This window comes from Cervus elaphus, chromosome 4 (genome assembly GCF_910594005.1).
Source record: "Cervus elaphus chromosome 4, mCerEla1.1, whole genome shotgun sequence".
Classification (NCBI taxonomy): Eukaryota; Metazoa; Chordata; class Mammalia; order Artiodactyla; family Cervidae; genus Cervus; species Cervus elaphus.
The window spans coordinates 65482681-65509894 of record NC_057818.1 but is presented as its reverse complement, the minus strand read 5'-3'; the positions used below and the strand labels follow the sequence as shown (position 1 = coordinate 65509894).

Sequence of the window (27214 nt, the reverse complement as noted above, 5' to 3'; positions counted from 1 at the left end):
CCAATTACAGTCATCTAGGGGAACTTGTCTCCTGAGAAAACTCCATGCAGGTCAAGAAGCAACAGTCAGAACCCTGTATGAAACAGCTGGCTTATTCAAGATCGGGAAAGGAGTACGACAGGGCTGTCTGCTGTCACCCTGTGGTTTAACCTATACACTGAGCAAATCTTGCGAAATGCCGGCTGGGTGAGTTACAAGCTAGAATCAAGATAGGCTGGAGAAACGTCAACAACCTCAGATATGCAGACGATACCACTCTAATGGCAGAAAGCAAAGAGGAACTAAAGAGCCTCTTGATAAGGGTGAAGGAAGGGAGTGAAAGAGCTGGCTTAAGACTAAATATTAAAAAAAAAAAAAAAAAAACTAAGATCATGGCATCTGACCCTGTTACTGCATGGCAAATAGAAGGGGAAAAGGTGGAAATAGTGACAGATTTCCTCTTCTTGGGCTCCAAAATCACCGTGGACAGTGACTGCAGCCATGAAATCAGAAAAAAATTGCTTCTTTGCAGGAAAGTGATGACAAACCTAGGCAGCGTGTTGAAAACCAGAGACCTTGCTGACAAAGGTCCACATAGTAAAGGCTATGATATTCCCAGTGGTCATGTACGGTTGTGAAAGCTGGGCCATAAAGAAAGCAGAATGCCAAAGAATTGATGACTTCAAACTGTGGTGCTGGAGAAGACTCCTGAAAGTCGCTTGGACAAGGAAATCAAAGCAGTCAATCTTAAGGGAGATCAGTCCTGAATATTCATTGGAAGGACTGATGCTGAAACTGAAGCTACAGTATTTTGGTCATCTGATGTGAATAGATGACTCTTTGGAAAAGTCCCTGATGCTGGGAAAGATTGAGGGCAGAAGGAGAAGAAAGCATCAGAGGATGAGATGGTTGGATGGCATCATTGACTCTGGGAGTTGGTGAGGGACAGGGAGGCCTGGCGTGCTGCAGTCCATGAGGTCACAAAGAGTTGGCCATGACTGAGCTACTCAACAACAACAGGGTGCCTTTAAAGAACCTCAGTGTCTGGGCATCTCTGATCCAACCTAGAAATCAGAATCTCTGGGCATTAATACTTTGAAACGATGCCCCAGGTGAGTTTTAAGGCAGTCAAGTTTGAGAACCGCTGGTCTGGGAATGCTCAAATTGAGGAAATAGTCTCCACCTGTCAGTCATTGTGTGGCTGCAGGAAGTTCTTGGCAATGGGATTGGGTCCCAGTGGCCAATCACAGAGCTTGGGCAGAAAGAGGAAGTCTTGTAGGAGGTTTCCTGTGGCTTCAGCACTCAGAGGCAGGGAGCAGGTCATGGAGCAGGAGTTAGGCATAGGAGAGGTGAGTAACAATCCTGCTTCTTTGACTTCATGCCTCTCTATCTTCTTTCAACGGCTAAGTCTCTACAATTAAAATTCCTCTGCCTTTTCTTTGAATGTTTGGATGTCAAACTGTTGAAGGACTTGAAGTTTCAAGTGAAACTCCTGCTTGTGCAAAGATGGAGCACTCCTGGAGGGGAGCCCCTTCCCGGGGCTCCTTCCATAACTTTAAACAGGTTCTTTTCTCTTGCTGAAGCTCAGCCTCCTCAAGGAACATAATGTAGATTGGATTAACTTTCCACGTGCCTCAGGAGTGCAGCAGAGGTGCCAGTTCTTGGCCCAAACCTTAAACTTAACCCTTTCCTTAGTGGGAAGGCTGTATGGGAATCCCAAGCAGTTGGAGGTGGAAGGAACCCAGCTCAAAGGAGGGCCCGTAATGCGGGTGCTTAGGTTCTTGAAAATTCTTCTTTTTCCTCCTTCCATATCCAGTCAAACACTATTGATTTCTCTCAAAAGATATAACCTGAATTCAATTAGTTCTCTACAACTAGGTGTGAGTGCTAAGTCGATTCAGTCATGTCTGACTCTTTGCGACCCTATGGATTGTAGCCCACCAGGCTCCTCTGTCCATGGATTCTCCAGGCAAGAATACTAGAGTGGGTTGCCATGTCCTCCTCCAGGGGATCTTCCCAACCCAAGGATGGAACCCACGTCTCCTGCATTGACAGGTGGGTTCTTTACCATCTGAGCCACCTGGGAAGCCCCTCTACAACTACATCTAAGAGCAAAGAACCATCATGGCAGAGTAATTAACTAAAGCATGGACCCTAGAGCTGTTTGTTATACCTGGTTCAGAGCCCAGTTCTGACACTTTCTGGATGGTTTTAAGGCAGTCAAGTTTGAGAACCGCTGGTCTGGGAGAACTTGATGCTCAAATTGAAGAAATGGTCTCCACCTGTCAGTCATTGTGTGGCTGCAGAATGTTCTTGGCAATGGGATTGGGTCCCAGTGGCCAATCACAGAGCTTTGGCAGAAAGAGGAAGTCTTGTAGGAGGTTTCCTGTGGCTTCAGTAAACATGGATTATCTAACATCTCTGCTAACCCACTATCAATATCTGGAATAGGGACGATATAGTACCTGGGAATATCATAAGATTAATGAGCCAAGTCTACAGGGTTGATTGCAATGCCTGATGCTATCCAGGTGTTCTCTGGCCCCACCCTCACCTGGATGAGTTCAGAATTCTCAGCAGGCAACAACAAAGACTCTCCTTGACCCAACTCGAGTCAGGATTCTCTTTTCTTTATTTTTCCAACTGTATTGATTTTCTGGTTAAGTCTTTTTTTTTTTTTTTTCATTTATTTTTATTTGTTGGAGGCTAATGACTTTACAATATTGTAGTGGTTTTTGCCATACATTGACATGAATCAGCCATGGATTCTCTGAGTTGCTTTTCACAAGACCTCATCCTTGGGCTCTCTCCCTGGCCCCCGTTTCAGTCTGGTTTGAGCAAGAGAGCCCGGCGGGCTACAGTCCATTGGGTCGCAAAGAGTCATACATGACTGAGCAACTAAGCACAGTATAGCACTGCTCATTCAGTTGAGCAAAAATCCCCACCTCCAATATCTGATCAAATTCGTCACCCCTCAGAGGGACGTCTGATCATCCTGACCTGCCCTCAGCAAGAATACTGTTGAGTCGATCTGGCAAGAATACTCTTAGCTTTGATGTCTCCTCTTAGTAATTGGGTTCCCACAGAACCCCTCCCCACCCTGTAAATCCTGTTTCTTGGCTCTCAATTCCCACTTGTCTTTATTGTAGTTGGAGTTAAGTTCTCTCTCTCTCCCCTACTTCAAAACCCCCGATTCAGTAACCTCTCTCAAAGTCTTCCTTACCAGCTTCAAGCATCACGAAAAATTTTAACCAGCTCCTTGATGTGACTCCCCTCTCTCCCCAAGAAGTAAGAGAAAGTGCTCCTGAAAACACAGCAGTCTGTGAGGTCTCCCCACTGGAAATTTTGGAGCAGCTTGCTACTGCACTTGGAATCAAATTGTAAATCCTCATTAACCTGGAACCCCTCCATGACAGGATGTCTGATCCTAGGGTAGGAGTCACAGCCTTTGTCTGTCCGCTCCAGCCAACACACACCTAAATTCTTTGCCTCAAACCTGCCGTATTCATTTCAGCCCTGAAATGATACTAGTCGTTCACACTGCTTAGAATTTCTAACCCCCACCAGCTTCCCTAACCGGCAGCTCCTATTCTTCAGGTCCTCAACTGAAGTGATATTTCCTCCGAGAAAATTCCATGGTACATGACCCTTATTCTATTTCTCTGTGTCATCCTGTATTCAGGTTTTGTCATTGCTTCTGTTTGAATTCATCTGTGAAATGTTTACTTCTCCCCCCTACACTCCGTGTGTGTACTCAAATTGAGTATAAACGCCAAGTAGGCAGAGTTCTTACCCATCTTTACAGCTATCACTTAAGTTCTAAAATTACTCCTGGGGGTCGGGGTCGGGGGGGAGATGTATTGGGAATTTGGGATTAGCAGATGTAAGCTATTATATACAGGATGGATAAACAACAGGGTCCTACTACATAGCACAGAGAACTATAGTCAATATCCTATGACAAACTATAATGGAAATGAATATAAAAACATATATATGTATAACTGAATCACTTTGCTGTAAGCAGAAATTAATACAACATAAATCAACTATATCTCAATAAAATGTTTTATTTAAAATAAAATAATTCCTGACATCCAGAGGAACCTTTTATTGGCATAGATGAATGCCCCTAGCCATTTAATAAGGTGGGTGATGGTGTAGTTGATTGGCAATTAGAAATTGGAGCTCAGAACCCTTGGCTCAAACACTCAACTGTTAAAAGGGCTTCAAATCCAGGTCTGTTGAGTTCATGAAGTGACTCTTTAAGAACAGTAAATTGAAAAGGCATTCCACTCAACTGCAAAGTGAATATCTGTTAAGATAGTCTCAACTCAAGATCCTCATTTAGTAGTCAAGCTCCATAAACATCCTAAGATAACTACACATCAAGTTGCTACTAAAGGCTAAAGTCAATAATTCTCATTAATTTATTTGTACATCAATTTACTGAAAAATACCAGATGAGCGGCTGCATACAGGAGATCCAGCAGTGTGGACTTCCTTCCCACCTTAACTACCTCCTCTTCTCAGAGGGGTCCTAAGCTCTAAAGCCAAGAAAGAGTTCTCTGTGGGTTTTACCTCTACTGGGGAGTTTGTCCTTAACGCAACAGGTTGGGCAATGAGAATAAACAGCCTATTTCCTGACACAGAAACAACCAGCTTTGAGAGGGGAGCACCAATCCCCTGTGTCTTTCCCTTCCTCCCCTTAAAACGTGGTTAATGCCAAAAGTTGAGCTCTCGTTTGTCAGTCAAGGTGGCGCCTTCTGCCGAGCTGGGTTTTCATCAGCAGCCTCTACTAGAGGAGCTCGGCCAGGATGAGTTGAACTAATTCAAATCTCTTCTGAGGGACCATTCCCTGAAAGAGGAGTTACAGCACCTCCTGCAGACGGAGGTGGAAGAGGCCGGCAGGAAGCAGCTGGCCAACCTCCTCACTGCCCGCTGCCCCAGCTACCGGGTAGAGATGGTGACTGACGGGGTCCAGCCTCGGCAGGATCCAGGGGGTACCCTCAGGATGAACAGCGTTGGCGAGAGATAGAAGACACGTGAGATCAGCCTTGATAGGGCTCAGTCTACGAGGGAGAGAGAGAGAGAGAGAATGACTAGATGGGGGTGCAGAGAGTCTGGCAGAGTCTGGCAATGCTTTATTTTTTACCATAGCTTTTATACCCTAAGTTAGTACATTTCTAAGGGGAAGATAGTTTAACATTACGTCGGCTTGTCCTTCACAAAACCAGGGTGTTTTCTGCATACTTCTTTGTTTATGAGGGTCTTGTACATTATCTTCTGGCCTTGGGGCCTATTAACATTTTATGCAGGTCAGGTGAATGTAAACCTATTTTCTGTTTTTATGGTGACCTTAACTGAAAGGTAACAGTGTCATAGGGAAATAGTACAGAGTAGAATTATATTTTTGTTAATACAAAAATTAATCATTCTGCAAAAGTTGTCAGTTGCGTTTATCTAAGAAGTTTACCCCACACTGACTCTGCGACTTTGGTGAGGCAGCTTCTGCCTAGCACTCTTGGCTGACAACAACCATCTCATTGTTACCACACTAGGGCTAAGTTCTTATTTCTCTAGATCTTTAACTATATTAACAATGGTTTCTATAACACAACCTTAGCACATTAAAAGCAAAAACACAGCAAGCAAAACACAGCAAGCAAATCTCAACCCAATAACCACCTATAGAATAATTTTTCTTATGTTTTCTAATAGGACTTCCTCACTCCCCGAAGGGCTCTATGTCTACTAGGGCCTTTATATGATCAGGTTCTTTATGCTGTTTTATGATTAGGGTATTATAAGCAATCATGCATATTAGTACCAAGGGCATAAATCCATTTGCCAAACAAACTAAAATACCAGCAAAGGAGTTTAAATTAAAACACTCCTTTCACCCTGGATAATCTCATAAAATACCACCACCTGGGAAACTTATTGATTAAAGTTCTAAATTGATTCTTATTTGGAAAAAAATCTGGGAAGGCCTTCTGCCTGTGTCACAGAAATTAGGGAGTAGTCTATTAAAGCAAGCATCCGAAGAACAGATATCATCTTTAAGGTGAGCACCGGGGGCAGCTTTGGGGCAGCTTTTCGGAATCCCTGAAAACCTGATCCGCCTTGCCCGTCAGGTTTTCTCCCTCATGACCTTGTCATGGGTGGGATCTCATGTGCCGGCTCCCGGCAGGTGACCATCCAGGTCTTTTTTTTTATATATATATAATTAGACGATAATTACTTGACCTACTGTGATGGTTTCTGCCATACATCAACATAAATCAGCCATAGGTATGCATATGCCCCCTTCCTCTTGAACTTCCCTCCCACCTCCCACTCCACCCCACCCCTCTAGGTCATCACAGAGCACCACGTTGACCTCCCTGCATCACATAGCAAATTCCCACTGGCTATCCACTTTTCATATGTAGTAGTGTATATATTTCCATGCTACTGTCTCAATTGTTCCCACCGTCTCCTTCCTCCATTATGCATCCAGGTCTCTGATGAGAGGAACCGAATGGATCTGTCTGAGAGAGCAAAGGATGAACCCCGGGGTAAGCAGAAACAAGCCCACACTGCATCCTGGGAGGGAGGAGTAATAGTCTCTGTGGTTTTAGAAACACAGAAATAATATTGCTGCATGGAGAGGCTTAGCTGACCTGAACACAAGTGCTAGACCTTGGTCAAGTCTGGTGGTGTCTTCCAAGGTTCTTGTATTCTAGCTATTTTTACTCTAAGTTGTAAACCTACTCTGGCCACTTCACTATACAACTCTTCTCCTGTTCAAGACTGTTTCTGGAGTAGATTCATTTCACTCTTTCATATGTCCTCCAAGATCTTATCAACCCTCTGTTTAAAACATTCATGCTGCTGCTGCTGCTAAGTCGCTTCAGTTGTGTCCGACTCTGTGCAACCCCATAGATGGCAGCCTACCAGGCTCCTCTGTCCCTGGGATTCTCCAGGCAAGAATACTGGAGTGGGTTGCCATTTCCTTCTCCAATGCATGCATGCATGCTAAGTCGCTTCAGTTGTGTCCAACTCTGTGCGACCCCATGGACAGCAGCTCACCAGGTTCCTCTGTCCACAGGATTCTCCAGGCAAGAATACTGGAGTGGGCTGCCATTTCCCTCTCCATAAAACATTCATAGTATTATGTATATTTTTAAATGCATACAGTATTATGTATATAAAAAAGTAAAATAAAAACATGAAAAGAAGTGAAATTCAAAGAATTCAAGGAAAAAAGTAAAAATACTACATGCATGCAGGCTCAGTCTCTCAGTTGTGTCCAACTCTTTGTGTCCCTATGAACTGTAGTCTACCAGGCTCCTCTGTCCATGGGATTTTCCATGGACTGGGTTGCCATTTCCTACTCCAATTACTCACAAAACAGTTGCCTCTGTGTAAAAAATATAGGAGAAAAATGTGAAGATTAGGGTTATAAACCCTCTATTTTGTCTTCAAGTCCCACTACATTTCCCTCCCCCATAAACATTCTTTCTCTCTCTCCCCACCCTCAGCAAGAGCATTTAACATATCTCTTATTCTTATCCTATCATTTTTTAAATTAATTAAAACTATGACAAATCTAGACAGCATATTAAAAAGGAGAGACATTACTTTGCCCACAAAGGTCTGTATAGTGAAGCGATGGTTTTTCCAGTAGTCATGTATGGATATGAGAGCTGGACCATAAAAAAGGCTGAGTGGTAAAGAACTGATGCTTTTGAACTGTGGTGTTGGAGAAGACTCTGGAGAGTCCCTTGGACTGCAAGGAGATCCAACCAGTCCATCCTGAAGGAGATCAGTCCTGGGTGTTCATTGGAAGGACTGATGTTGAAGCTGAAACTCCAATACTTTGGCCACCTCATGCAAAGAGTTGACTCATTGGAAAAGATCCTGATGCTGGGAGGGATTGGGGGCAGGAGGAGAAGGGGACGACAGAGGATGAGATGGCTGGATTGCATCACCGACTCGATGGACATGAGTTTGAGTAAGCTCTGGGAGTTGGTGATGGACAGGAAGGCCTGGCATGCTGCGATTCATGGGGTCGCAAAGAGTCGGACACGACTGAACGGAACTGAACTGAACTGAATTGGTGTCCTCCACCAGCATTCAGAAGTTGTTTTGTGGAAGTTGCTCAGCATTCAAATGATCTTTTGATGAATTTGTTGGGGAGAAAGTGCATTTTCTTTAGTTGCCAATTTAAATTCAGTTTTTAGCTTTTTTTAAATTTTATTTTATCTGTATTTTTTGGCCACACCACATAGCATGTAGGACCTTAGTTCCCCCACCAGGAATCAAACCCTCACCCGCTGCATTAGAAACACGAAATCTTAACCACTGAACCACCAGGGAAGTCCCAGCTTCAGTTTTTAGCCTACTGTTACCTCTTCAAAGGTCAGGTGATGGTTTTAGCCCTGAAAACCATCTGGAGGGTGCAAATTTTAAAATCACTTGAAGAAACTCAGACAGCTGTACAACTACAAAGGTCTGGGCTCTGAAAAGTGCTAATTTCTTCCTTTTTTTTTTTTTCAGAAACAGCTTCGAAGTCACTTCAGGAAAATAAGCCTCCATCGTTAGGTAAGTTGCCTCATTCACAATCTCACTTTTTCTAAAAGTGAAATTTTAGAATTCATGATTGTTTTAATTAGAAAACACATCATGCTGAGCAGTAGGAATGCAAAGAAACGGAAGACCTCACCTCTGCTGTCGTCCAGGTGGGCAACAGTAAGACATCGAAAGCTACAATGAGGCAGTGTTTATGCCAGAAATCAGTAAATACACACAAACATGAGCGAGAGAAAGTGAGCTTCCTCTTGGAATCGGAATAGGCTGAATTTTAGACGGTCCTAAAGCCAGGGTTGGCAAACCATGGCTCCCAAAGCAAATCCAGCCCACCGTGTGCTTTTGTAGATCCTACAAGCTAAGAATGGTATTTGCATTTTTAAATGGCTGGGAAGATCAAAAGAATACTTAAGACTCCAGGCTGTCAATGCAGGGGGCTAGGGTTCAATCCCTGGGCTGGGAACTAGATCCCACATGTCACAACTAAGACCCAATTGAAAGTCACTCAGTCATGTCCAACTCTTTGTGACCCCATGGACTATACAGTCCATGGAATTCTCCAGGCCAGAACACTGGAGTGGGTAGCCTTTCCCTTCTCCAGGGGATCTTCCCAACCTAAGGATCAAACCCAGGTCTCCTGCATTGCAGGTGTATTCTTTACCAACTGAGCTACCAGGGAAACCCCAAAATCCAATACAGCCAATAAATAATTTTTTTTAAAAAAGAAGCATTTTATGGCCTATGAAAATCATGTGAAATTCATATTTAACTACATATTAATGTAAATACACTTATTTGTATACAGCATAGTCATTTGCTTATATATTACCTATGACTGCTTCTGCCCCACAAGGGCAGAGATGAGTAATTGCAACAAACTATATTGCCCACAAAACAGAAAATCTTCACTATCTGCTCCTTTGCAGAGGGGATTAAAAAACAAGTTTGCTAATCCTGGCCAAAAAGGATTTTTGAATTTGTGATTTTCAACATTATCTTCTCTTGACATCCCCAGTATCTTTAAAAATAACTTGGGTTCAAGGCAATTGTAGACTGGGGGCTGGTTTGAAAAGTGAAGACAGACATTTGTACATAACCCCCCTACCAAAAATCTAACTGCTTCTATTGATACACAAATATGTTAAATGTCCTACAGTTATGACCAAAATTCAAATGTAAGCTAATGATCTGTTAGAGCTGACATTTGACAACGCTTTAAGGAATAGTACCAGCCTCAAAGTTGATATTTAATTTAATGTTCTAACTAAACTAGCATCAGAGAGTTCCTTGTCTAAAAAGCTTTCTCTTGGGGACTTCCCTGATGGTTCAGTGGTTAAGACTTCACCTTAAGGCAGAAGATGCAGGTTCGATCCCCACATACCTTAATGGCCCAGAAGCAATATTGTAATAAATTCATTAAAGACTTCATAAAAGTGGTCCACATCAAAAAAAAAAAAATCCTTAAAAAAAACTTAACTCTTGGCAACATGACATCACCTGTATACAAATATTTTTTCCCCAGAGCCCCTGCTCTCCTGTTTAACCTTCAAAATGAATGGTTGGTTGGCCATTTTTCACTCTGTATACTTATCCTGGAAAGCTCACTTGGAGTCTTACTGGCTATTTATATGCCAAGGACTCTCCAGGTGACATCTTCAGCATTTCCCTGAACTTCAGATACTCATATCCTGTTGCCTCCTGGATACCTTTTCAGAAGTTCCAGACACTCACCTCTTCTTTTGTTTTACCTTTGAGGTCCTAGCTTCCTGACCAGGGATTGAACTCAGGTCCTCAGCACTAAAGCTCAGAATCCCAACCACTGGACCATCAGAGAACCCCCTCACCTCTTCATTATCCATATTGCACTTGAAGTATTTCTTCTCCTGTATGACTTTTCCCTGTTCCTAGGTTGCATCCTAGGACTATGTAACTTTACGTACCTTGTCAGAAACTAGGGAATTTGTCTTGAAGGCTTTCTGATGCCCCTCAGAAAGAGCCATTTTCTGTGTGTGCCCATTTCTGAACTGCACAGGAATTGAATTGTCAGAAATGACACCGAGATCATGGCCTGACACTTTAATTTTATCTCCAAAACCTCAATAACACCCTTTTCATGTAATCTGGGCTTAGACATTGAGACCCAATTGTTGAACTTGAAACTTCTTGAAATCTCACTCTCTTATAAACAGAAGCTTCAATACTGACATAGTGGCAAGACCATAATACCCTCCCTTTTCTTCAGGGATAACAAAATGTGAAAACCCGGAACAAACACAACAGCATTTAGAAGAAGAGGAAGACAAAGAGCCAGGTTGATCTTAGGACATCCAATGTTGGAGTAAACTAAATGAAGCAGGCCCTTCCTGGCTGTCCTCTCCCACTCTTCGGGGGAACTTCATCTCTCTCTAACTTTATTTCATCACTATTCATAGTCCCCTAGACATATTCATAGTCAACCTAGCCAGTATATTAAAAAGCAGAGACATTACTTTGCCAACAAAAGTCCATCTAGTCAAAGATATGGTTTTTCCAGTGGTCATGTATGGATGTGAGAGTTGGACTATAAAGAAAGCTGAGCACCAAAGAATGGATGCTTTTGAACTATGGTGTGGAGAAGACTCTTGAGAGTCTCTTGGACTGCAAGGAGATCCAACCAGTCCATCCTAAAGGAGATCAGTCCTGAATAGTCATTGGCAGGACTGATGCTGAAGCTGAAACTTCCATCCTTTGGCCACCTGATGCGAAGAGCTGACTCATTTGAAAAGACCCTGATGCTGAAGGCAGATTGAAGGCAGGAGGAGAAGGGGACAACAGAGGATGAGATAGCTGGATGGCATCACCAACTCGATGGACATGAGTCTGAATAGGCTCTGGGAGTTGGTGATGGACAGGGAAGCCTGGCATGCTGCAGTCCATGGCGTCGCAAAGAGTCAGACACGACTGAGTGACTGGACTGAACTGATTCATAGTACCCAGTTGTCTCATGGAGAATGCCTTCCTCCCTGTCTTATTCCTATTATGTAAGAATAAAGGGAGGAAATAAACATTTGGGAAAGCCAGAATTTGCCGGGCCTGCCGGCTAGATGAACGGGTCAAGGACGCAATCACCAGAGCACCTGAGAAATAAAAGACTAGGAAAGATGGGGTTGAGAGGGACGGAGTCAGCTTGTGACTGATTCTGACGACTTTATTGAGGGGTAACATACATATATATACTAACAGGATTCACCAAATTTTAGATCAAAGACTTGCATACGTGCAGAACTGCAGATACTAGTTTTAGGAGTTTTATCTTAACTCCAGCAGAGCATGGCACCAGCGTCTTACAATCAGGTAAAGACTACCTAGACATAAGCCATTCACAGGAGCCCGATAATCTTATCAGAGTCAGGAAAATGGGCAAATGGTGGCTGCAGCGATTTCCTTGAGGGAGGTGAGAAAGGCCAATTTGCACTTTAACAAATCAGGGGTGGCGGGACAGAGAGGGACCTTTTGATCTCTCTCAGGGCCGAGAAGGGGCCTGAGCAGTCAGGCCGGCTCCCCGCAAGAATTCAGTTCATGGAAAATCAGGAGTATGTCGTATAGAGTTTTCTTAGATTTTGCCAATTGTTCAGACAACTTTGATAGTACCAACTCACAGATTAGAAAATTGAGACCTATTGTAGGTAGCTGATTTGCCTCAACTTATGTGGAGGTCAGTTTAACATTAGTCTCACTCTCAAGTCTGCTTCAACAGCTCTGTTGAAGTATAATTTATGTATCATAAATTTCATTCATTTTAAGTGTACCTGTTAATAACTTTTAGTCAATTTACTGAGTTGTACAAAAATCACCACTATTCAATTTTACAATCTTTCCATCACCTCCAAAAAGATCTTTCTTGTCCACATGTACCTGTTCCCTGGTCTCTATCCCCCAAGTCCAGGCAGCCATTAACTTTTTGTCTCTCTAGATTCTCCTTTTCTGAAAACGTGTGGTCTTTTGTGTCTGTTTTATTTTACTTACAATAACATTTTTGAGGTTTGGGGGGCTTCCCTGATAGCTCAGTTGGTAAAGAATCCACCTGCAATGCAGGAGACCCCGGTTCAATTCCTAGGTTAGAAAGATCTGCTGAAGAAGGGATAGGCTTCCCACTCCAGTATCTTTGGGCTTCCCTTGTGGCTCAGCTGGTAAAGAATCTACCTGCAATGTGGGAGACCTGGGTTCAGTCCCTAGGTTGGGAAGATCCCCTGGACGAGGGCATGGCAACCCACTCCAGTATTCTGGCCTGGAGAATTCCATGGACTGTATAGTCCATGGGGCCACAAAGAGCTGGACACAACCAAGCAACTTTCCAAAAAAATGCTTTTGAGGTTCATGTTGTTACATGTGTCACTGATCCATTCCTTTCTGCTGCTGAGTAATATTTTATTGAGTGGATATATAACATTTGGGTTGCTCATTCATCAGGGAAGGGAAGTTTGAATCATATCTATTTGTTTATTGTCTTGAATAACGCTGCCATGAGCACTCTTTGTATAGAGGGTGCAAGTCTTTGTATAGACACATGCCCATTTATCTTGGGTGAATACTCACGAATTGCCTGTACTTTAATACTTGAGCTCCTATAATGACTTGAGACTATTATGGGGAAGATCCATTACCTGTTTGCCGGGCACATCTTCTAGTCCCCTGGAAAAGATAGACAAATAGTTTCAGTAAACCACATTAAGTTGTGATAGAGACTACAGTATTTCTTGTTATGGTTCTGCAAAGTAGAGGCATGCAATTTGGTTTATGGATTCACTTGCTGTCTTCATCACTATAAACCCAACTTTACACATCCCAGCACACACTGTGGACAAGAAACTTAGATTCTGGACTCCTTGGAGTCTACTTTAACACCCTATTTCTGGTTTAAAAAAAAAGTACACTGGTTTTCTGTCAAGCTCACTTTAATTTGTATTTTGCAGAGCTGGCCCAAGTACAGGAAGAAGATGCCACAAACCTACGAGAAACAAAAGAAGATTTGGAAGGAGAAAAGCCAGGTCTGTCCTCTCTACCTGGAGTGAGTTTGGTGTCGGGTGGTTCTTTATAAACCTCATTTCTTCTTTTCCCCTTTCCTACTTAAACCATCATCTCCCTAATGAATAACCAACTATATTCCATCTACCCCCTGCCTCTTATCACTGAAGGTAAACAAAATAAATACAGAAATATGTTGAAGAAGAAGTTCTGTCAACGCTGGAAGAACTTCTGGCCCAGACTCAGTGAAGATGTTTGTATTGTCAGCCAAAGATATGAGACCCTGATCCCATTCTGTAATCCTAAAACGCTGGCCGGGCCATTTCCACACACTGTGGTACTGCACGGTCCTGCTGGCGTTGGGAAAACCACGCTGGCGAAGAAATTGATGCTGGACTGGACGCAGGATGACCTGGCAGAGACCTCCAACTCCGCCTTCTACCTCAGCTGCAAGGAGCTCAATCACAGGGAGCCGTGCACCTTTGCAGAGCTGATATCTGCCAACTGGCCACATGTGCAGGACGACATACTGGCAATCCTCGCCGGGGCACAGAAAGTCCTGTTCATCCTCGATGGTTTTGATGAGCTGAAGGTCCCCTCGGGGGCGCTCATCCACGACCTATGTGGTGACTGGAAGGAGCAGAAGCCGGTGCCCGTCCTCCTGGGAAGTTTACTGAAGAGAAAGATGCTGCCCAAGGCCACCTTACTCATCACCACCCGACCGGGCGCCCTGCGGGAGCTGCGGCTCTTAACAGAACAGCCGCTCTTCATAGAGATCGAGGGGTTCTTGGAGGAGGACCGGAAGGCGTATTTCCTGAAACACTTTGAAGAGGAGAGTCAGGCCCTGCGAGCTTTCGACCTGATGAGGAACAACGCAGCCCTGTTCCAGCTGGGCTCGGCGCCCTCCGTGTGCTGGGTGGTCTGCACCTGTCTGAGGCAGCAGATGGAGAGCGGGGCGGACCCCGCCGCCACCTGCCGGACCACCACGGGCCTGTTCCTGCGCTTCCTCTGCGGCCGCTTCCCCCCGCCGCCCGGCGGCGGCCCCAGGCCGGGCCTGCAGGCTCCGCTCAAGCCCCTGTGCCTCCTGGCTGCTGAGGGCGTGTGGACGCGGAGCTCTGTGTTCGATGGGGAAGACCTCAGGCGACTTGGGGTGGACCCGTCTGCCCTCTGTCCTTTCCTGGACAGGAATATTCTGCAGAAGAGCGAAGACTGCGAGGCCTGCTACTCTTTCATCCATCTCAGCGTCCAGCAGTTTCTGGCCGCCGTGTTCTACGTCTTGGAGCCGGAAGAGCAGGAGGCGGCAGGGCTGGGCGGCCGCCGGCAGCGCGTTGGGGATGTGCGGAAACTTCTGTCCCAGGAGGAGAGGCTGAAGAACCCCAGCCTGACCCACGTCGGGTACTTCCTGTTTGGCCTCTGCAACGAAAGAAGGGCCGTGGAGCTGGAGACGACTTTCGGCTGCCTGGTATCAACGGCGATCAAGCGGGAGCTACTGAGACACACATTGATGCCCCAGGGGAAGAAATCCTCCTCGGTGACGGACACGAAGGAGGTTCTGCGCTGTCTCTACGAGTCTCAGGAGGAGCAGCTCGTAAAAGATGCCATGGCCCACGTCAAGGAGATGTCCCTGCATTTGAAAAATAAAACGGATGTCGTGCACTCGTCATTCTGCCTCAAGCACTGTGGAAACTTGCAGAAGCTTTCACTGCAGGTAGAAGAGGGGATATTTCTGGATAATGATACCTCACTGGAATCAGGCACTCAGATTGAAAGGTGAGAACTCATTTTTCTCCCGGCTAGTTCTCCTATCGTTTGCCTTATTCCATGGTTCATTAAGAAAAGGCCAGTGTGTCTTGTTCCCTCTTGCTTAAGGTCAGTAAGTGGCCTTGTGTCCTGCCAACCTAACATTCAAGGCAGGAGGTATGATGTCATTAGAAATGGGAGCTTTGAAACCAGACTTTCTTTTAAGACCTACCTCCATTTTCCTTTAGCCAAACCATTTTTTGCAAATGTCTCCACCTGTTTCAGTCTGCAGGTTGGCTGTGTAGATTTGGGGAGACTTATGACATGGTGGTCCCATTTGGGGCATAACTTCTAGAAAAGCATTGAAGATGGAGTCAGGAGTTGAATCTGCCGAGTTTCTGAATGCTACACCTCACCCATGATCATGGAGACTCTTCTCCCAGGAATTTCACCTGACAGACTTAGATAATGAAATGGCCAGTTATGAATCTTTGTTATTTTCAATTTAGGCACAAATAACATCAACTGAGATCATGTGCAGTTTCCAAATACTTCTAACTTGGCACCTGCTAGAAACAGGTCACATTCCAAGTTAAGATGAAGATACTGGCTTCAGAAAAGAATGTTTGGTTGGGATTAGAGCTCAAGTCTATTGGCTTATAAAGTCCTGTGGTCACAATCTAAAATCACTGCCTCATAGTGATGCGTAATATCTGTCAACATACTGATATTTATCTTATCAACTTACCTCTTCCTCTCTCCTAGGTTGTTATCTGTGTCTGAAATCTTCATGGATATTTGTTAAACTAGAATAAAATGCCCTCATTAGCCCCCTGGTGGAGGTGTCTGTTTTACATATTCCCTTAATGTTCTCTCACATTCCTTCACCACTTGGTAAAGTCATAAGCTTGATTTACTTCCAGAAAGTGTTAGGACCATGATAACTTGACATCAGCATTTCTCTACCTTATGGATCCATTTATATTCACATTCTAATTTTTCCTCTTCTCTCACTACTAATTTATCTAAATCTTTGTTTAGTCGCTAAGTCGTGTCTGACTCTTGCGATCCCATGGACTGTAGCCCGCCAGGCTCCTCTATCCATGGGATTTCCCAGGCAAGAATACTGGAGTGGGTTGCCATTTCCTACTCCATGGGATCTTCCTGACCCAGGGATCGAACATAGGTCTCCTGCATTGCAGGCAGACATATCTTTCCTCTACAAAAATCCTTCCACTCAAAAGCAATCACCAGAACAAAATAACCATTCTTTGAGAAATCTTTGTACATGAATAGGCAACCATTTAAGGATTGTATTTTCTCAAAATTTTATGGGCATCATCTTAGGTCAGCAAATATGGTTATAAATTAGATTGAATGTTTTATATGGACACACCATCAAATATTCAAATAACCTCCATTGATGTGTACACTGCTCTTAAGTGTTTATCAATGATGTATATTGTTCTCAATCTTTGATCAATGATATGGTTAGAATTTTGACTATTTTAAGCCTCTGTTAAATTGACATGTGAGAAGTTCAAGTTCTTTCTCCAGTAATATGTCTTAGGTATTAGGTTGTCTTATACTTGTGCTAAATAATTAAATCACCCAACTTTTAGAGTTATAATTTCTTATTAGGGCCTCCCAGGTGTCTCAGTAGTAAAGAACCTACCTGCCAATTCAGAAGATGCAGGTTCGATCCCTGGGTCAGGAAGATCCCCTGGAGAAGGGGATGCCAACCCCCTCCAATATTCTTGCCTGGGACATCCCATGGACAGAGGAGCCGGGCAGGCTACAGTCCATAGGATCACAAAGAGCTGAAGACAACTGAGCAACTAAACAACAATAATGCACAGAGCAACCTGAAGTACATTCATGAAGATGGACAAATGTCACTTTTCTCTCCAGCAGTATTTGTTCAGTCCTCTCCTTCATTTCTTTCCCATAGGTCCCAGAATGATCAACACATGCTCCCCCTCTGGATGGATCTTTGCTCTGTGTTTGACGCAAGCAGGAATCTGCTGTTTCTGGACATCAGTCAGAGCTTCCTCAGTGCCTCTTCAGTGAGAATTCTTGGCGAAAAAATAGTCTCTGCAGCCTCTAGTCTCCAGAAAGTGGTGTAAGTAGCAGCTAGTCCCTGGATCAAAGCCTCCAGGGCATGTCCAAGCTTCTTACATTTTGTCCCCCTAAGACAGCATTTTAGTTAGAGTTTTCCTGAGGTTCGTTTGTGTAGCTAGTGTTCTGGGAAAACCCTGCAAGCTTCCGTTTGGGCAAGTGAGTCAAGAGGAAGGAGTGATTGAATCAGCTACATTACCTTTGATGTCAGTGAGACCCTCCCAAGCTGCTGGCATCCTCTTTTGGTATTTTTCTTTTTCAACGCAGAGAAATAAGAGCTCTTCCCACTTTGAGTTTTATTGGCTCTGCAGTCCTGATTCTAAGCCCAAGAGCATTCCTTGGAGTCAAAGTATTCAGCAGGCTGTTAACCAACATTTCAAAAATGGAGACTTGATTGAGATTAAAAGGCGCTGATTTGGGGTCATTTAGGACCACAGCCCAAGAGACACAGATTCAGGGAATGATTGAACTGTGTTCCACCTGACTACAAAATTGAGGAGGTTTATAAAGCAGAAAATGCAGGGTTACAGTCACTTACCTGAATTGTTTATCAAGAATTATAATTGGAGCTGGCAAGAAGTAAGAGTGCTCCCTGACCAAGGATTGCTTGGGGTCTGAAATGGTTACATAGTTACAAGGGGAGGTTGGAGGGACCATAAGGCTGGGGCTGGAGGGTGGTATCCTTGGGCTTTTTAAGAAACTTCAAGTTCTCAGTGATGCAGAGAGGTGTCTGAGACCAGATTCTCAGTAGCCACCTGACTCCAATTATGAACACCTGAACTGTGATTACTCTGTTATAATTTTGCCATCAAGGACATCAGTATCAGTTCAGTCACTCAGTCATGGCTGACTCTTTGCGACCCCATGAACCGCAGCACGCCAGGCCTCCGCGTCCATCACCAACTCACGGAGTCCACCCAAACCCACGTCCATTGAGTCAGTGATGCCATCCAACCATCTCATCCTCTGTCATCCGCTTCTCCTTCTGCCCTCAATCTTTCCCAGAATCAGGGTCTTTTCCAATGAGTCAGTTCTTTGCATCAGGTAGCCAATGTATTGGAGTTTCAGCTTCAGCATCAGTCCTTCCAATGAATATTCAGGACTGATTTCCTTTAAGATGGACTGGTTGGATCTCCTTGCAGTCCAAGAGACTCTCAAGAGTCTTCTCCAACACCACAGTTCAAAAGCATCAATTCTTCGGCGCTCAGCTTTCTTTATAGTCCAACTCTCACATCTGTAGATAACTCCTGGAAAAACCATAGCCTTGACTAGACGGACCTTTGTTGGCAAAGTAATGTCTCTGCTTTTTAATATGCTATCAAGGACATAGCCTTGTTGAAAATGCATCCATTGGTAACACTTCAAGAAAAAGAGATGCTGCCTTATCTTTCTCAAAAAGCCATAGGAGAACAGCTTTTGTCTAAAATGACTGCTTATGACTGACTTCCCTTTGGCAAAAGTTTGAAACAACTAAAGAAATTGGAGCTTCTACTTTCATAAGATCTGTCTATCATCTATCTGTCTGCCTATCCATCTATGACATGACAGCTACTGACAGCTAGGATCTTTTGCTTCTGTGAGAAGGACTGGATAACTAAAATGCTTTCCTGCTTTAAAAAAAATGAAACTCGAGCTTCTAATTATAATAATCTGTTCATTAAACAGCACATAGTTTCAGCTATGCAAGATGGTAAATTCTGTGACCTGATGGATAGCAATGTGATGACTGCTAACAATACTGCTCTGAATACTTGAAATTTGCTAAGACAGTTCATCATAAGTGTCCTCGCCACAGAAGAAAAGAAGGAAAGGGATCTGTGCAGTGGTGGCTTGATAGTAGGGGTGACTTCACAAGGCACTTGTATATCAAAACTTGGAGTCATATGCTTTAAATATACACAATTTTATGTCAATAAAGGTAAAAATATGAAAAGTTACTTCTAACATTTAAGCACATGGCAGCTCTTTATTCTATGTGCATGCAGTATAGGTATATAAACTCAAACTAACACCTGCTTCTTTTCCCTAGCCTTAAAAATATTTCCCCAGCTGACGCTTATCGGAACTTCTGCATGGCTTTTGGTGGTCACAAGACTTTAACACATCTGACCCTTCAAGGAAACAACCAGAATGACATGCTTCCCCCGTTGTGTGAGGTCTTGAGGAACCCCAAATGTAATCTGCAGTATCTCAGGTATATCAGCCTCACCATCGCTGAAAACCCTCAGCCTGTGAACAGAGCTGGCACAAACCTACACGGCAATTCTGTGCAAATCGGAGGGGGACAGGAATCCCTTATTCTGACCGGACAGAGTCGGAAGTACTTAATGACTAAACAACCACCACCACTTAAGGCACATGCCCAAGAATAGAAAATGAGCTGGAGGGGACTCCCCTGGAGGTCCAGTGGTTAAGACTCCATGCTTCCCTTGTAGGGGGTGCAGGTTCAATCCCTAGTCAGGGAACAAAGATCCCACATGCCAGGCAGTGTGGCCCTGCCCTGCAAAGAAAGAAAAGCATGTTACCTGTATTCTACTCCTGGAAATGCACATTCTTTATCATGATACTATATATCATGTTCCAATAAAGTTTTATTTGCTCATGATAAAGAATGTGTACCTCCAGGAATAGACTATGTATCTCCAGATAGAATATAGTTGCACAATATGCTTGGTTGGCTGGATTTCTAAATAAGTAGTTCTTGATGTGTCATCTCCAGACCACCAGCAGCAGCACCATCACCGGGGAGCTTGATAAAAAGATCCAAATTCTTGGGTCTCACCCAGATGTTCAGAATCAAATTCTGGGTATATGGTCCAGGAATTTGTTAAAAAAAAACATCTTCCAGGTGACTGCAGGATACCTTAAAACATAGATCACTGGCCTCTACATCTACAGTCTCTAGATGATTTGCATTTCTACACAGTTAACAGATGCTGCTGATGCAGCTGGTCCAGGAATCACACTTGGACAACCTCTGCTCCAGATAATTTAGTCCAGGGTTAGCATAATGGCGTGCTAAGTCACTTCAGCTGGGTCCAACTCTTTATGACCCCATGGACCGTATCCCACCAGACTCTTCTGTCCATGAGATTCTCCAGGTAAGAATACTGGAGTGGGTTGCCATGCCCACCTCCAGGGGATCTTCCTGACCCAGGAATTGAACCCACGTCTCTTAGTCTCCTGCACTGGTGGGTGGGTTCTGTACCACTAGAACCACCTGGGAAGCCCTAGCATAACAGAGTGAGAGACGAAACTGTAGACAGTTGTGTATCCAGTGTTTGGTCCTCGTGAATGACTTGTTGCCATTTCTCCTGCAGGCTGGTGTCCTGTTCTGCCACCACTCAGCAGTGGGCTGATCTCTCCTGCTGCCTCAAAACCAATCAGTCCCTCACATGCTTGAACCTTACAGCAAATGAGTTCCTGGATGAGGGAGCCAAGTTGCTGTACATGACTCTGAGATATCCGACGTGCTTCCTACAGAGGTTGTCGTAAGTCGCTCCTCTTTTTCCATCGAGCATCTTTGTGGTAGATGTAGGGTCACACAGAGAAGAGCAGAGATAACACCTGGAATTGCTGGGTGACCAGAATGGAACACCCCACTGATATAGATGCCTGGCTCCCATTTTCAGCCCCAGACAAATGGCTCATGTATCTCATCCTTCTCTCATTCCTGTCCCTTTATGACCACGATCACTAGCACACCATTGAGAGAGGGCAGAGAATTAACAAAAAGGGGTGTGACCAAGGACTGTAGTCATTGAAGACAGCCAAGAAAGTCGGGTCCTGGAAATGTTTTCACCATCTTGCTACCTGCATGGTGCTTTTGCAGGTTGGAAAACTGTCACCTTACAGAAGCCTATTGCAAAGATCTGTCTTCTGCTTTGATTGTCAACCAGAGGTTGACCCACCTGTGTTTGGCCAAGAATGCTCTTGGAGATCGTGGGGTGAAACTGCTGTGTGAGGGCCTGACTTACCCTGAGTGTCAACTGCAAACCCTGGTGTAAGTCTGTGCTGGCTGTGTGTGTGTGTGTGTGTGTGTGTGTTGTATGTATATACGTGCATACTGGATTCAAGTAGGGCAGTTTCTAGTTACTGTCTCCATTGTCTTCAAACTCATCTAAAAAGCCGTGGCTTGAGATAGATGGTCCTGGGTTTGATGTGTCTCATCGGTGGGAGAAAAGAAAAACTTTTTCATCATGTGATCTGATTTCTAGGCTATGGTGTTGCAACATAACCAGCGATGGCTGCATTCATCTCTCGACACTCCTCCAGCAAAATTCAAACCTCACACACTTGGATCTGGGACTGAATCACATAGGAATTATTGGATTGAAGTTTCTGTGCGAGGCTTTGAAGAAACCACTGTGTAAACTAAGATGTCTATGGTGAGTTACGGTTTTGTGAACTTTAGTCTGTACCTAAAAGGTCCTATCGATATAGCAGACCTCCCCCGCAGTTTTCATTGAGCATTTAAAAAATTCAACCAGGATGGGGCTTTGCTGGTGGCTCAGTGGTAAAGAATCCACCTGCCAATCCCGGGGACACGGGTTCGATCCCTGATCCGGGAAGATCCCACATGCCACAGGACGCCTAAGCCCATGTGCCACAACTACTAAAGCCTGTGCTCTGGAGCCTGTGAGCTGCAACTGCTGAAGTTTGCACAGCCTAGAGCCCATGCTTCCCAACGAGAGAAACCACTGCGATGAGAAGCCTGTGCTCTGTAGCTAGAGAGTAGCCCCCACACACGGCAACTGGCGAAGGCCCACATGCATCAAAAAAAAAAACCCAGTGCAGCCAAAAATAGGCAAATCTTTAAAAAATAAATAAAAATTAAAAATTCTACCAGAATGGCATTTTTCACACCCACACACAAAATTTAATCCCCAAATTCACAGTGAACCACAGAAGACCCCAAATCGACCCTGACCACAAAGACCACTGCCTCCCAAGTGTGTGCCTGGCACAAGGGATGGCATCAACAAGCAGGGTGGTATCAAGGAGCACTGGCTGTGTAAATCAGTGAGTGTGTGTGCTTCACCTACAGGTTGTGGGGATGTGCCATCACTCCCTTCTGTTGTGCAGAACTCTCATCTGCCCTTAGAAGCAATCAGAACCTGATCACGCTGGACCTGGGCCAAAATTCCTTGGGGTCCAGTGGAGTAAATAAGCTGTGTGATGCCTTGAAACTTCAAATCTGTCCCCTCCAGACACTCAGGTATGATCCTCCTACTCCCCTGAGTGTTTGCTCCATGAGCCTAGATTTTGGGGGAACACAAACGACAGGAATTTGTTGTAGACATTTAATACTCACATTCAACTTTCATTTATTGATGTCTGGTTGTGAGATAATTTTCCCATAGGCTCCTTCTGTTGTTTTGACAGAGAAGATGAGTTGAAGAAGACCAAAACTCAACCTGGAAACCAGGAGGCTGGACTTAGGGTTTGTCTACCTGAGGGGGAGTTATGGCAGCCAGCGATTGTCTCATTAGGGAAATGGAATCACAGCTCTCATATGGTATTTTTGGAAAGTTTGTTTGTGGACTGTATTAGTTACAGAGGTCCAGTGGGTCCATGTCAGACTTAGAAGCATGTTCTTTGGAGTGAGTTTGCTGTCTAATCAAAGTAATCTATGATCGTAGAAGCTATCACCAACTGGTTGTCTTCTACTTGCTCACTGTTCTATTGTTCTTGCTCTATTGTTGATTTGCTACTGTGGTAACAAAGAACCATAAAATTCTTCCCAAGAGTGTGGGAACTCTTTTAAATCCTCAAATGCAACCTAGACAATTAATGGCTTCTGTTGTTGTTCATTCACTAAGTCATGTCCGACTCTTTGCAGCCCCATGGACGGCAGTACACCAGGCTCCCCTGTCCTCCACAATCTCCCAGACTTTGCTCAAATTCATGTCCATTGAGTTGGTGGTGCTATCTAACCGTCTCATCCTCTGCCACCCCCTTCTCCTTTTGCCCTCAGTCTTTCCCACCAGCAGGGTCTTCTCCAGTGAGTTGGCTCTTCACATCAGTATTTCAGCTTCAGCTTCAGCATCAGTCCTTCCAGTGAATACTCACTGTTGGTTTCTTTTAGGATTGACTGTTTGATCTCCTTGCTGTCCAAGGGACTCTCAAGCATCTTCTCCAGCACCATCCTCATTCTTAGAGTAACACATTTGTATCTTCTGACCTGTTGTTCACACCCCATTTCTGATTCCTTCAACACTTTCAACCACACACAGATCATCTGTGGGACAATTTTTTTGTTTTTCTACCAAAGACTATGACCAACCTCTGACAATCACGAATAGACACAACTATGTTTGACCTTAAAGGGTCATGTTTTGAATATCCTGAAGCTAGTTAGCCTATATTTTAGCAAAAGTTATATTGATTGCTGACAAGGTTTCTGCTCAAGCTAGCTTAAAGTTGACTGGGTACATGAAGTTTGGGGGCAGGGATGGTCTGTCAGCTTTACTGAGATATGATTAACAAAATTGTATATAGTTACGGTATGCAATGTAATATTTTGATGTATGTATATATTGAGCATCACGATCAATGTAATTAACACATCGATGTATGTATATATTGAGCATCACGATCAATGTAATTAACACATCCATCACCTCACACCACATTACCTTTGTGTGTGTGGTGTGAACACATAAGATCTACTCTCTTAGCAAATATCAAGTATATAATACAGTATTATTAACTATAGTCACCATGCTGTACATGAGACCCCCAGAACTTACTCTTCTTTAACTGAAGGTTTGTTGCATGGACATATTGTGAAACTCAAACAACAAAACAGATTTTGATTAATATGCCAGCATAATTGGGACTATAATGCCAATCAGAAACACAGCAGCCAATATTCTTGGTCTCCTGTTTTTATATGTAATTTTAATTTAATTATTCCCTCCCCACTCCCCATTTCCACATACACATGACTGAATATGGTTACTAAAAGGCAAATCCAAGAAATGAGACTCCTCTTATCACAGATCACATACGGGGTGGTAGTTATCTAGAAGGTTGTAGCCAAGGAAGATAAAAAGCTAATCCCAATGACTTGATTCAAGTGTGTCTACCTCATCCTGGATTCCCCAAGTAGAAGTTGTCAATGTTATGGAGTAGGTAGGTTTTAGACGGCCATCACAGAGGTATTCATCAACTCCATCTCTAGTGCCAAGCATGATATGATAATCACCCAAGATCATTCAAGCACCCAAAGCTATGTAGTGCCTTTATACCATTACAGTGTTAACCCAGGGCTTCCCTGGTGGCTCAGTGGTAAAGAATCTGCCTGCCAATGCAGGAGACCTAGGTTTGATCCTGGGTCGGGAAGATGCCCTGGAGAAGGAAATGGCATCCCACTCCAGTATTCGCACCTGGGAAATCCCATGGACAGAGGAGCCTGGTGGGCTACAGTCCATGACTGTAGAGTCAGACATGACTTAATGACTACACCACCACCAATGTTAGACCAATAGCATCTTTTTTCCTTACCAAATCTATCTGGAACTCTACTTTGCAGCATACAATAACCAATACAGATGGCCCTTGCTCCGTGTATTCCTAAATCATGAACTTTGCCAGGCACCTGGGCATTTGGAATGAAGTTCCTCAAAGCAATAAGAAAACATTCTCTCTCCCGCATTCTGCCTCCTAGGTTGAAGATAGATGAATCTGATGCTCAAATCCAGAAGCTGCTGAGGGAAATGAAAGAAAGCAACCCAGAGCTGATTATTGAGAGTGATCGTCGAGACCCAAAAGATAACAGGCCTTCTTCTCATGACTTCATTTTCTGAATCCCCCTGGAGCCATTCATTCTCCAGTAAAGTCCTAGATCATCAAGGTGATAGTGAACTTACCAAGATCCTCTCGGTGATGTTAGTTGCTGAGCCAGATGTTAGTTTAGCCATGGCTGAGCCTCTGGTTTACATAAAGCATACACTCATCACTTAACCCTGTGGTAGATGAAATGTCTGTATCTTGAGTATATCAAGAAAAATAAAGGTGAAAGCATTCATGAGTGAGTCTTATTTATGAACGGGTTCCAACTGAACTTAAAGAAAACATATTTTATTCAGGGAGAACTTAGCCCAGGGGTGAGGGAATGGGAAAGAAATGTTGGTGATCACATTGATTTGTCTGCAAAGTCATTGCCCAGATGTGGTATTTCTTATCTGTGTGGCTAGATACCTGACAAGTCTTCCTCATTGGAATATTTCTCCTACTAATCCCACAATACTTTGCAGCCCTCTTAGGTGCTTCAATGGCCTTCCCTGGTGGCTCAGAAGGTAAAGAATCCGCCTGCAAGGCAGGAAACCAGAATTCGACCCCTGGGTCAGGAAGATCCCCTGGAGGAGGAAATGGCAACCCACTCGTTTTCTTGCCTGGGAAATGCCATGGACAGAGGAGCCTGGTGGGCTACAGTCCATGGGGTCGCACAGAGTCAGACACGACTGAGCAACTCACACACACATACATGAAGCACATGTATGATCACATCATTGCTCTGATTAACGTTTAATGATTCCGTGTTAATGATTTAATGATTCCACAGGAAACAGAACTTCATGGTATGCATAGCTCTTCCTCCTACAGCCCCCAGAATTCCCTTGGGACACACAGAATCCCCAAATTCCTTAAAGCAGCAGTGCAAGAATTACTTTTTTATTAGAATCTTTATTTTTTTGCTTTTTTAAAATTCAAGTATAGTTGATTTACAATGGTGTGTCCATTTCTGCTGTACAGCAAAGTGATTCAGTGGTATATACATATATACATTCCTTTTAATGTTATTTTCTATAGAAATTACTTTTTTATTAAGCACTATTTTTTTTTTAATTTTTCTTCCTAACCTTAACTTCCTTCTAGATAGTTCCTCTAGCCCAAGTGGCACAGAGGGCGCACTGGGGGAGGACTCTGAGCTCAGAGTCGCCAGGAAGGCAGGCAACCTGGGGGCTGGCAGTGTTGGGGGAGGGGCCAGATCTTGCCAATCTTCTTCACAGCTCCTGGCAGAGAGTTCCCTAACAAAGTCAGGGTCTGGGGTTCACTCTGGTAGGAGCTAGAACCCCAGATGTGTACCAGAGTCATATTCATGGGAGAGTCAGACTGGACTTCGTCTGAAGACTGTGAGTGGCTTCGGTTTAACAGGAGGGCGCCCAGCTAGATGCCGCAGTCTGGCAACAAGAAAAGGGAAGTATTTCTGACTTATGTCACTTACCTCCCTAGGACAAGTGACCCCACACAGACAGGGATGGATGTCAGGGAGCAAGGCTGGGGGTTTTTTGTTTTCTTTTTATAAAGGTGAAATTCATGTAACATAAAATTTTACCATTTTAAGGTGAACAACTCAGTGGCATTTAGTACACTTTGTTATGAAACCACCACCTCTACCTAGTTGCAAAACATTTTCATCACTGCAAAATTAGAAAAGAAAAAAATCATCAATTCAGTAATTGCCCTGTTGCTAGGAAAGGTTGAAGGCACAAGGAGAAGGTGGGTACCAGAGGATGAGATGGTTGGATGGCATCACCAACTCAATGAACATGAATCCAAGCAAACTCCGGGAGATAGTGAAGGACAGGGAAGCCTGGTGTGCTGCAGTCCATGGGGTTGCAAAGAGTCAGACACGACTTAGCAACTGACCAACAAGAATCTTCCTTGCCTCAACCCCTGTCAACCACCAGTCTGTCTCGTCTCTATGGATTTACCTATCCAAACCTTCAGGATAAGCTTAGGACTTTGGACTTTTTTTCTAATATAAAGGCAAGTCATTAACATGTTGGTT

The 27214-nt window shown here is 44.0% G+C and overlaps 1 protein-coding gene and 1 pseudogene across 1 annotated transcript; both read left to right on the top strand.

Annotated features, from left to right (window-relative positions):
* The first annotated feature begins 1286 nt into the window (after positions 1 to 1286).
* On the top strand, positions 1287 to 25424 carry NLRP2 (NLR family pyrin domain containing 2). The gene is made up of 12 exons (XM_043897930.1): positions 1287 to 1328; positions 6482 to 6539; positions 8524 to 8568; positions 13506 to 13580; positions 13728 to 15327; positions 17249 to 17419; positions 19445 to 19609; positions 20736 to 20906; positions 21248 to 21418; positions 21633 to 21803; positions 22463 to 22633; positions 25088 to 25424. Exons 1-12 carry the CDS (start codon positions 1302 to 1304, stop codon positions 25224 to 25226), a joined length of 2964 nt encoding a protein of 987 aa, XP_043753865.1. The 5' UTR covers positions 1287 to 1301; the 3' UTR covers positions 25227 to 25424.
* On the top strand, positions 1743 to 5028 carry LOC122691440 (annotated as a pseudogene).
* Positions 25425 to 27214: the final 1790 nt, after the last annotated feature.

Bases quoted from the DNA above. Each gene is read 5' to 3' on its own strand.
- NLRP2 (XM_043897930.1), top strand. From the start codon at position 1,302: ATGGAGCAGGAGTTAGGCATAGGAGAG. The intron at 20,907-21,247 runs GTAAGTCGCTCC...GTGCTTTTGCAG, and splicing joins TGCTTCCTACAGAGGTTGTC to GTTGGAAAACTGTCACCTTA. The intron at 21,419-21,632 runs GTAAGTCTGTGC...TCTGATTTCTAG, and splicing joins TGTCAACTGCAAACCCTGGT to GCTATGGTGTTGCAACATAA.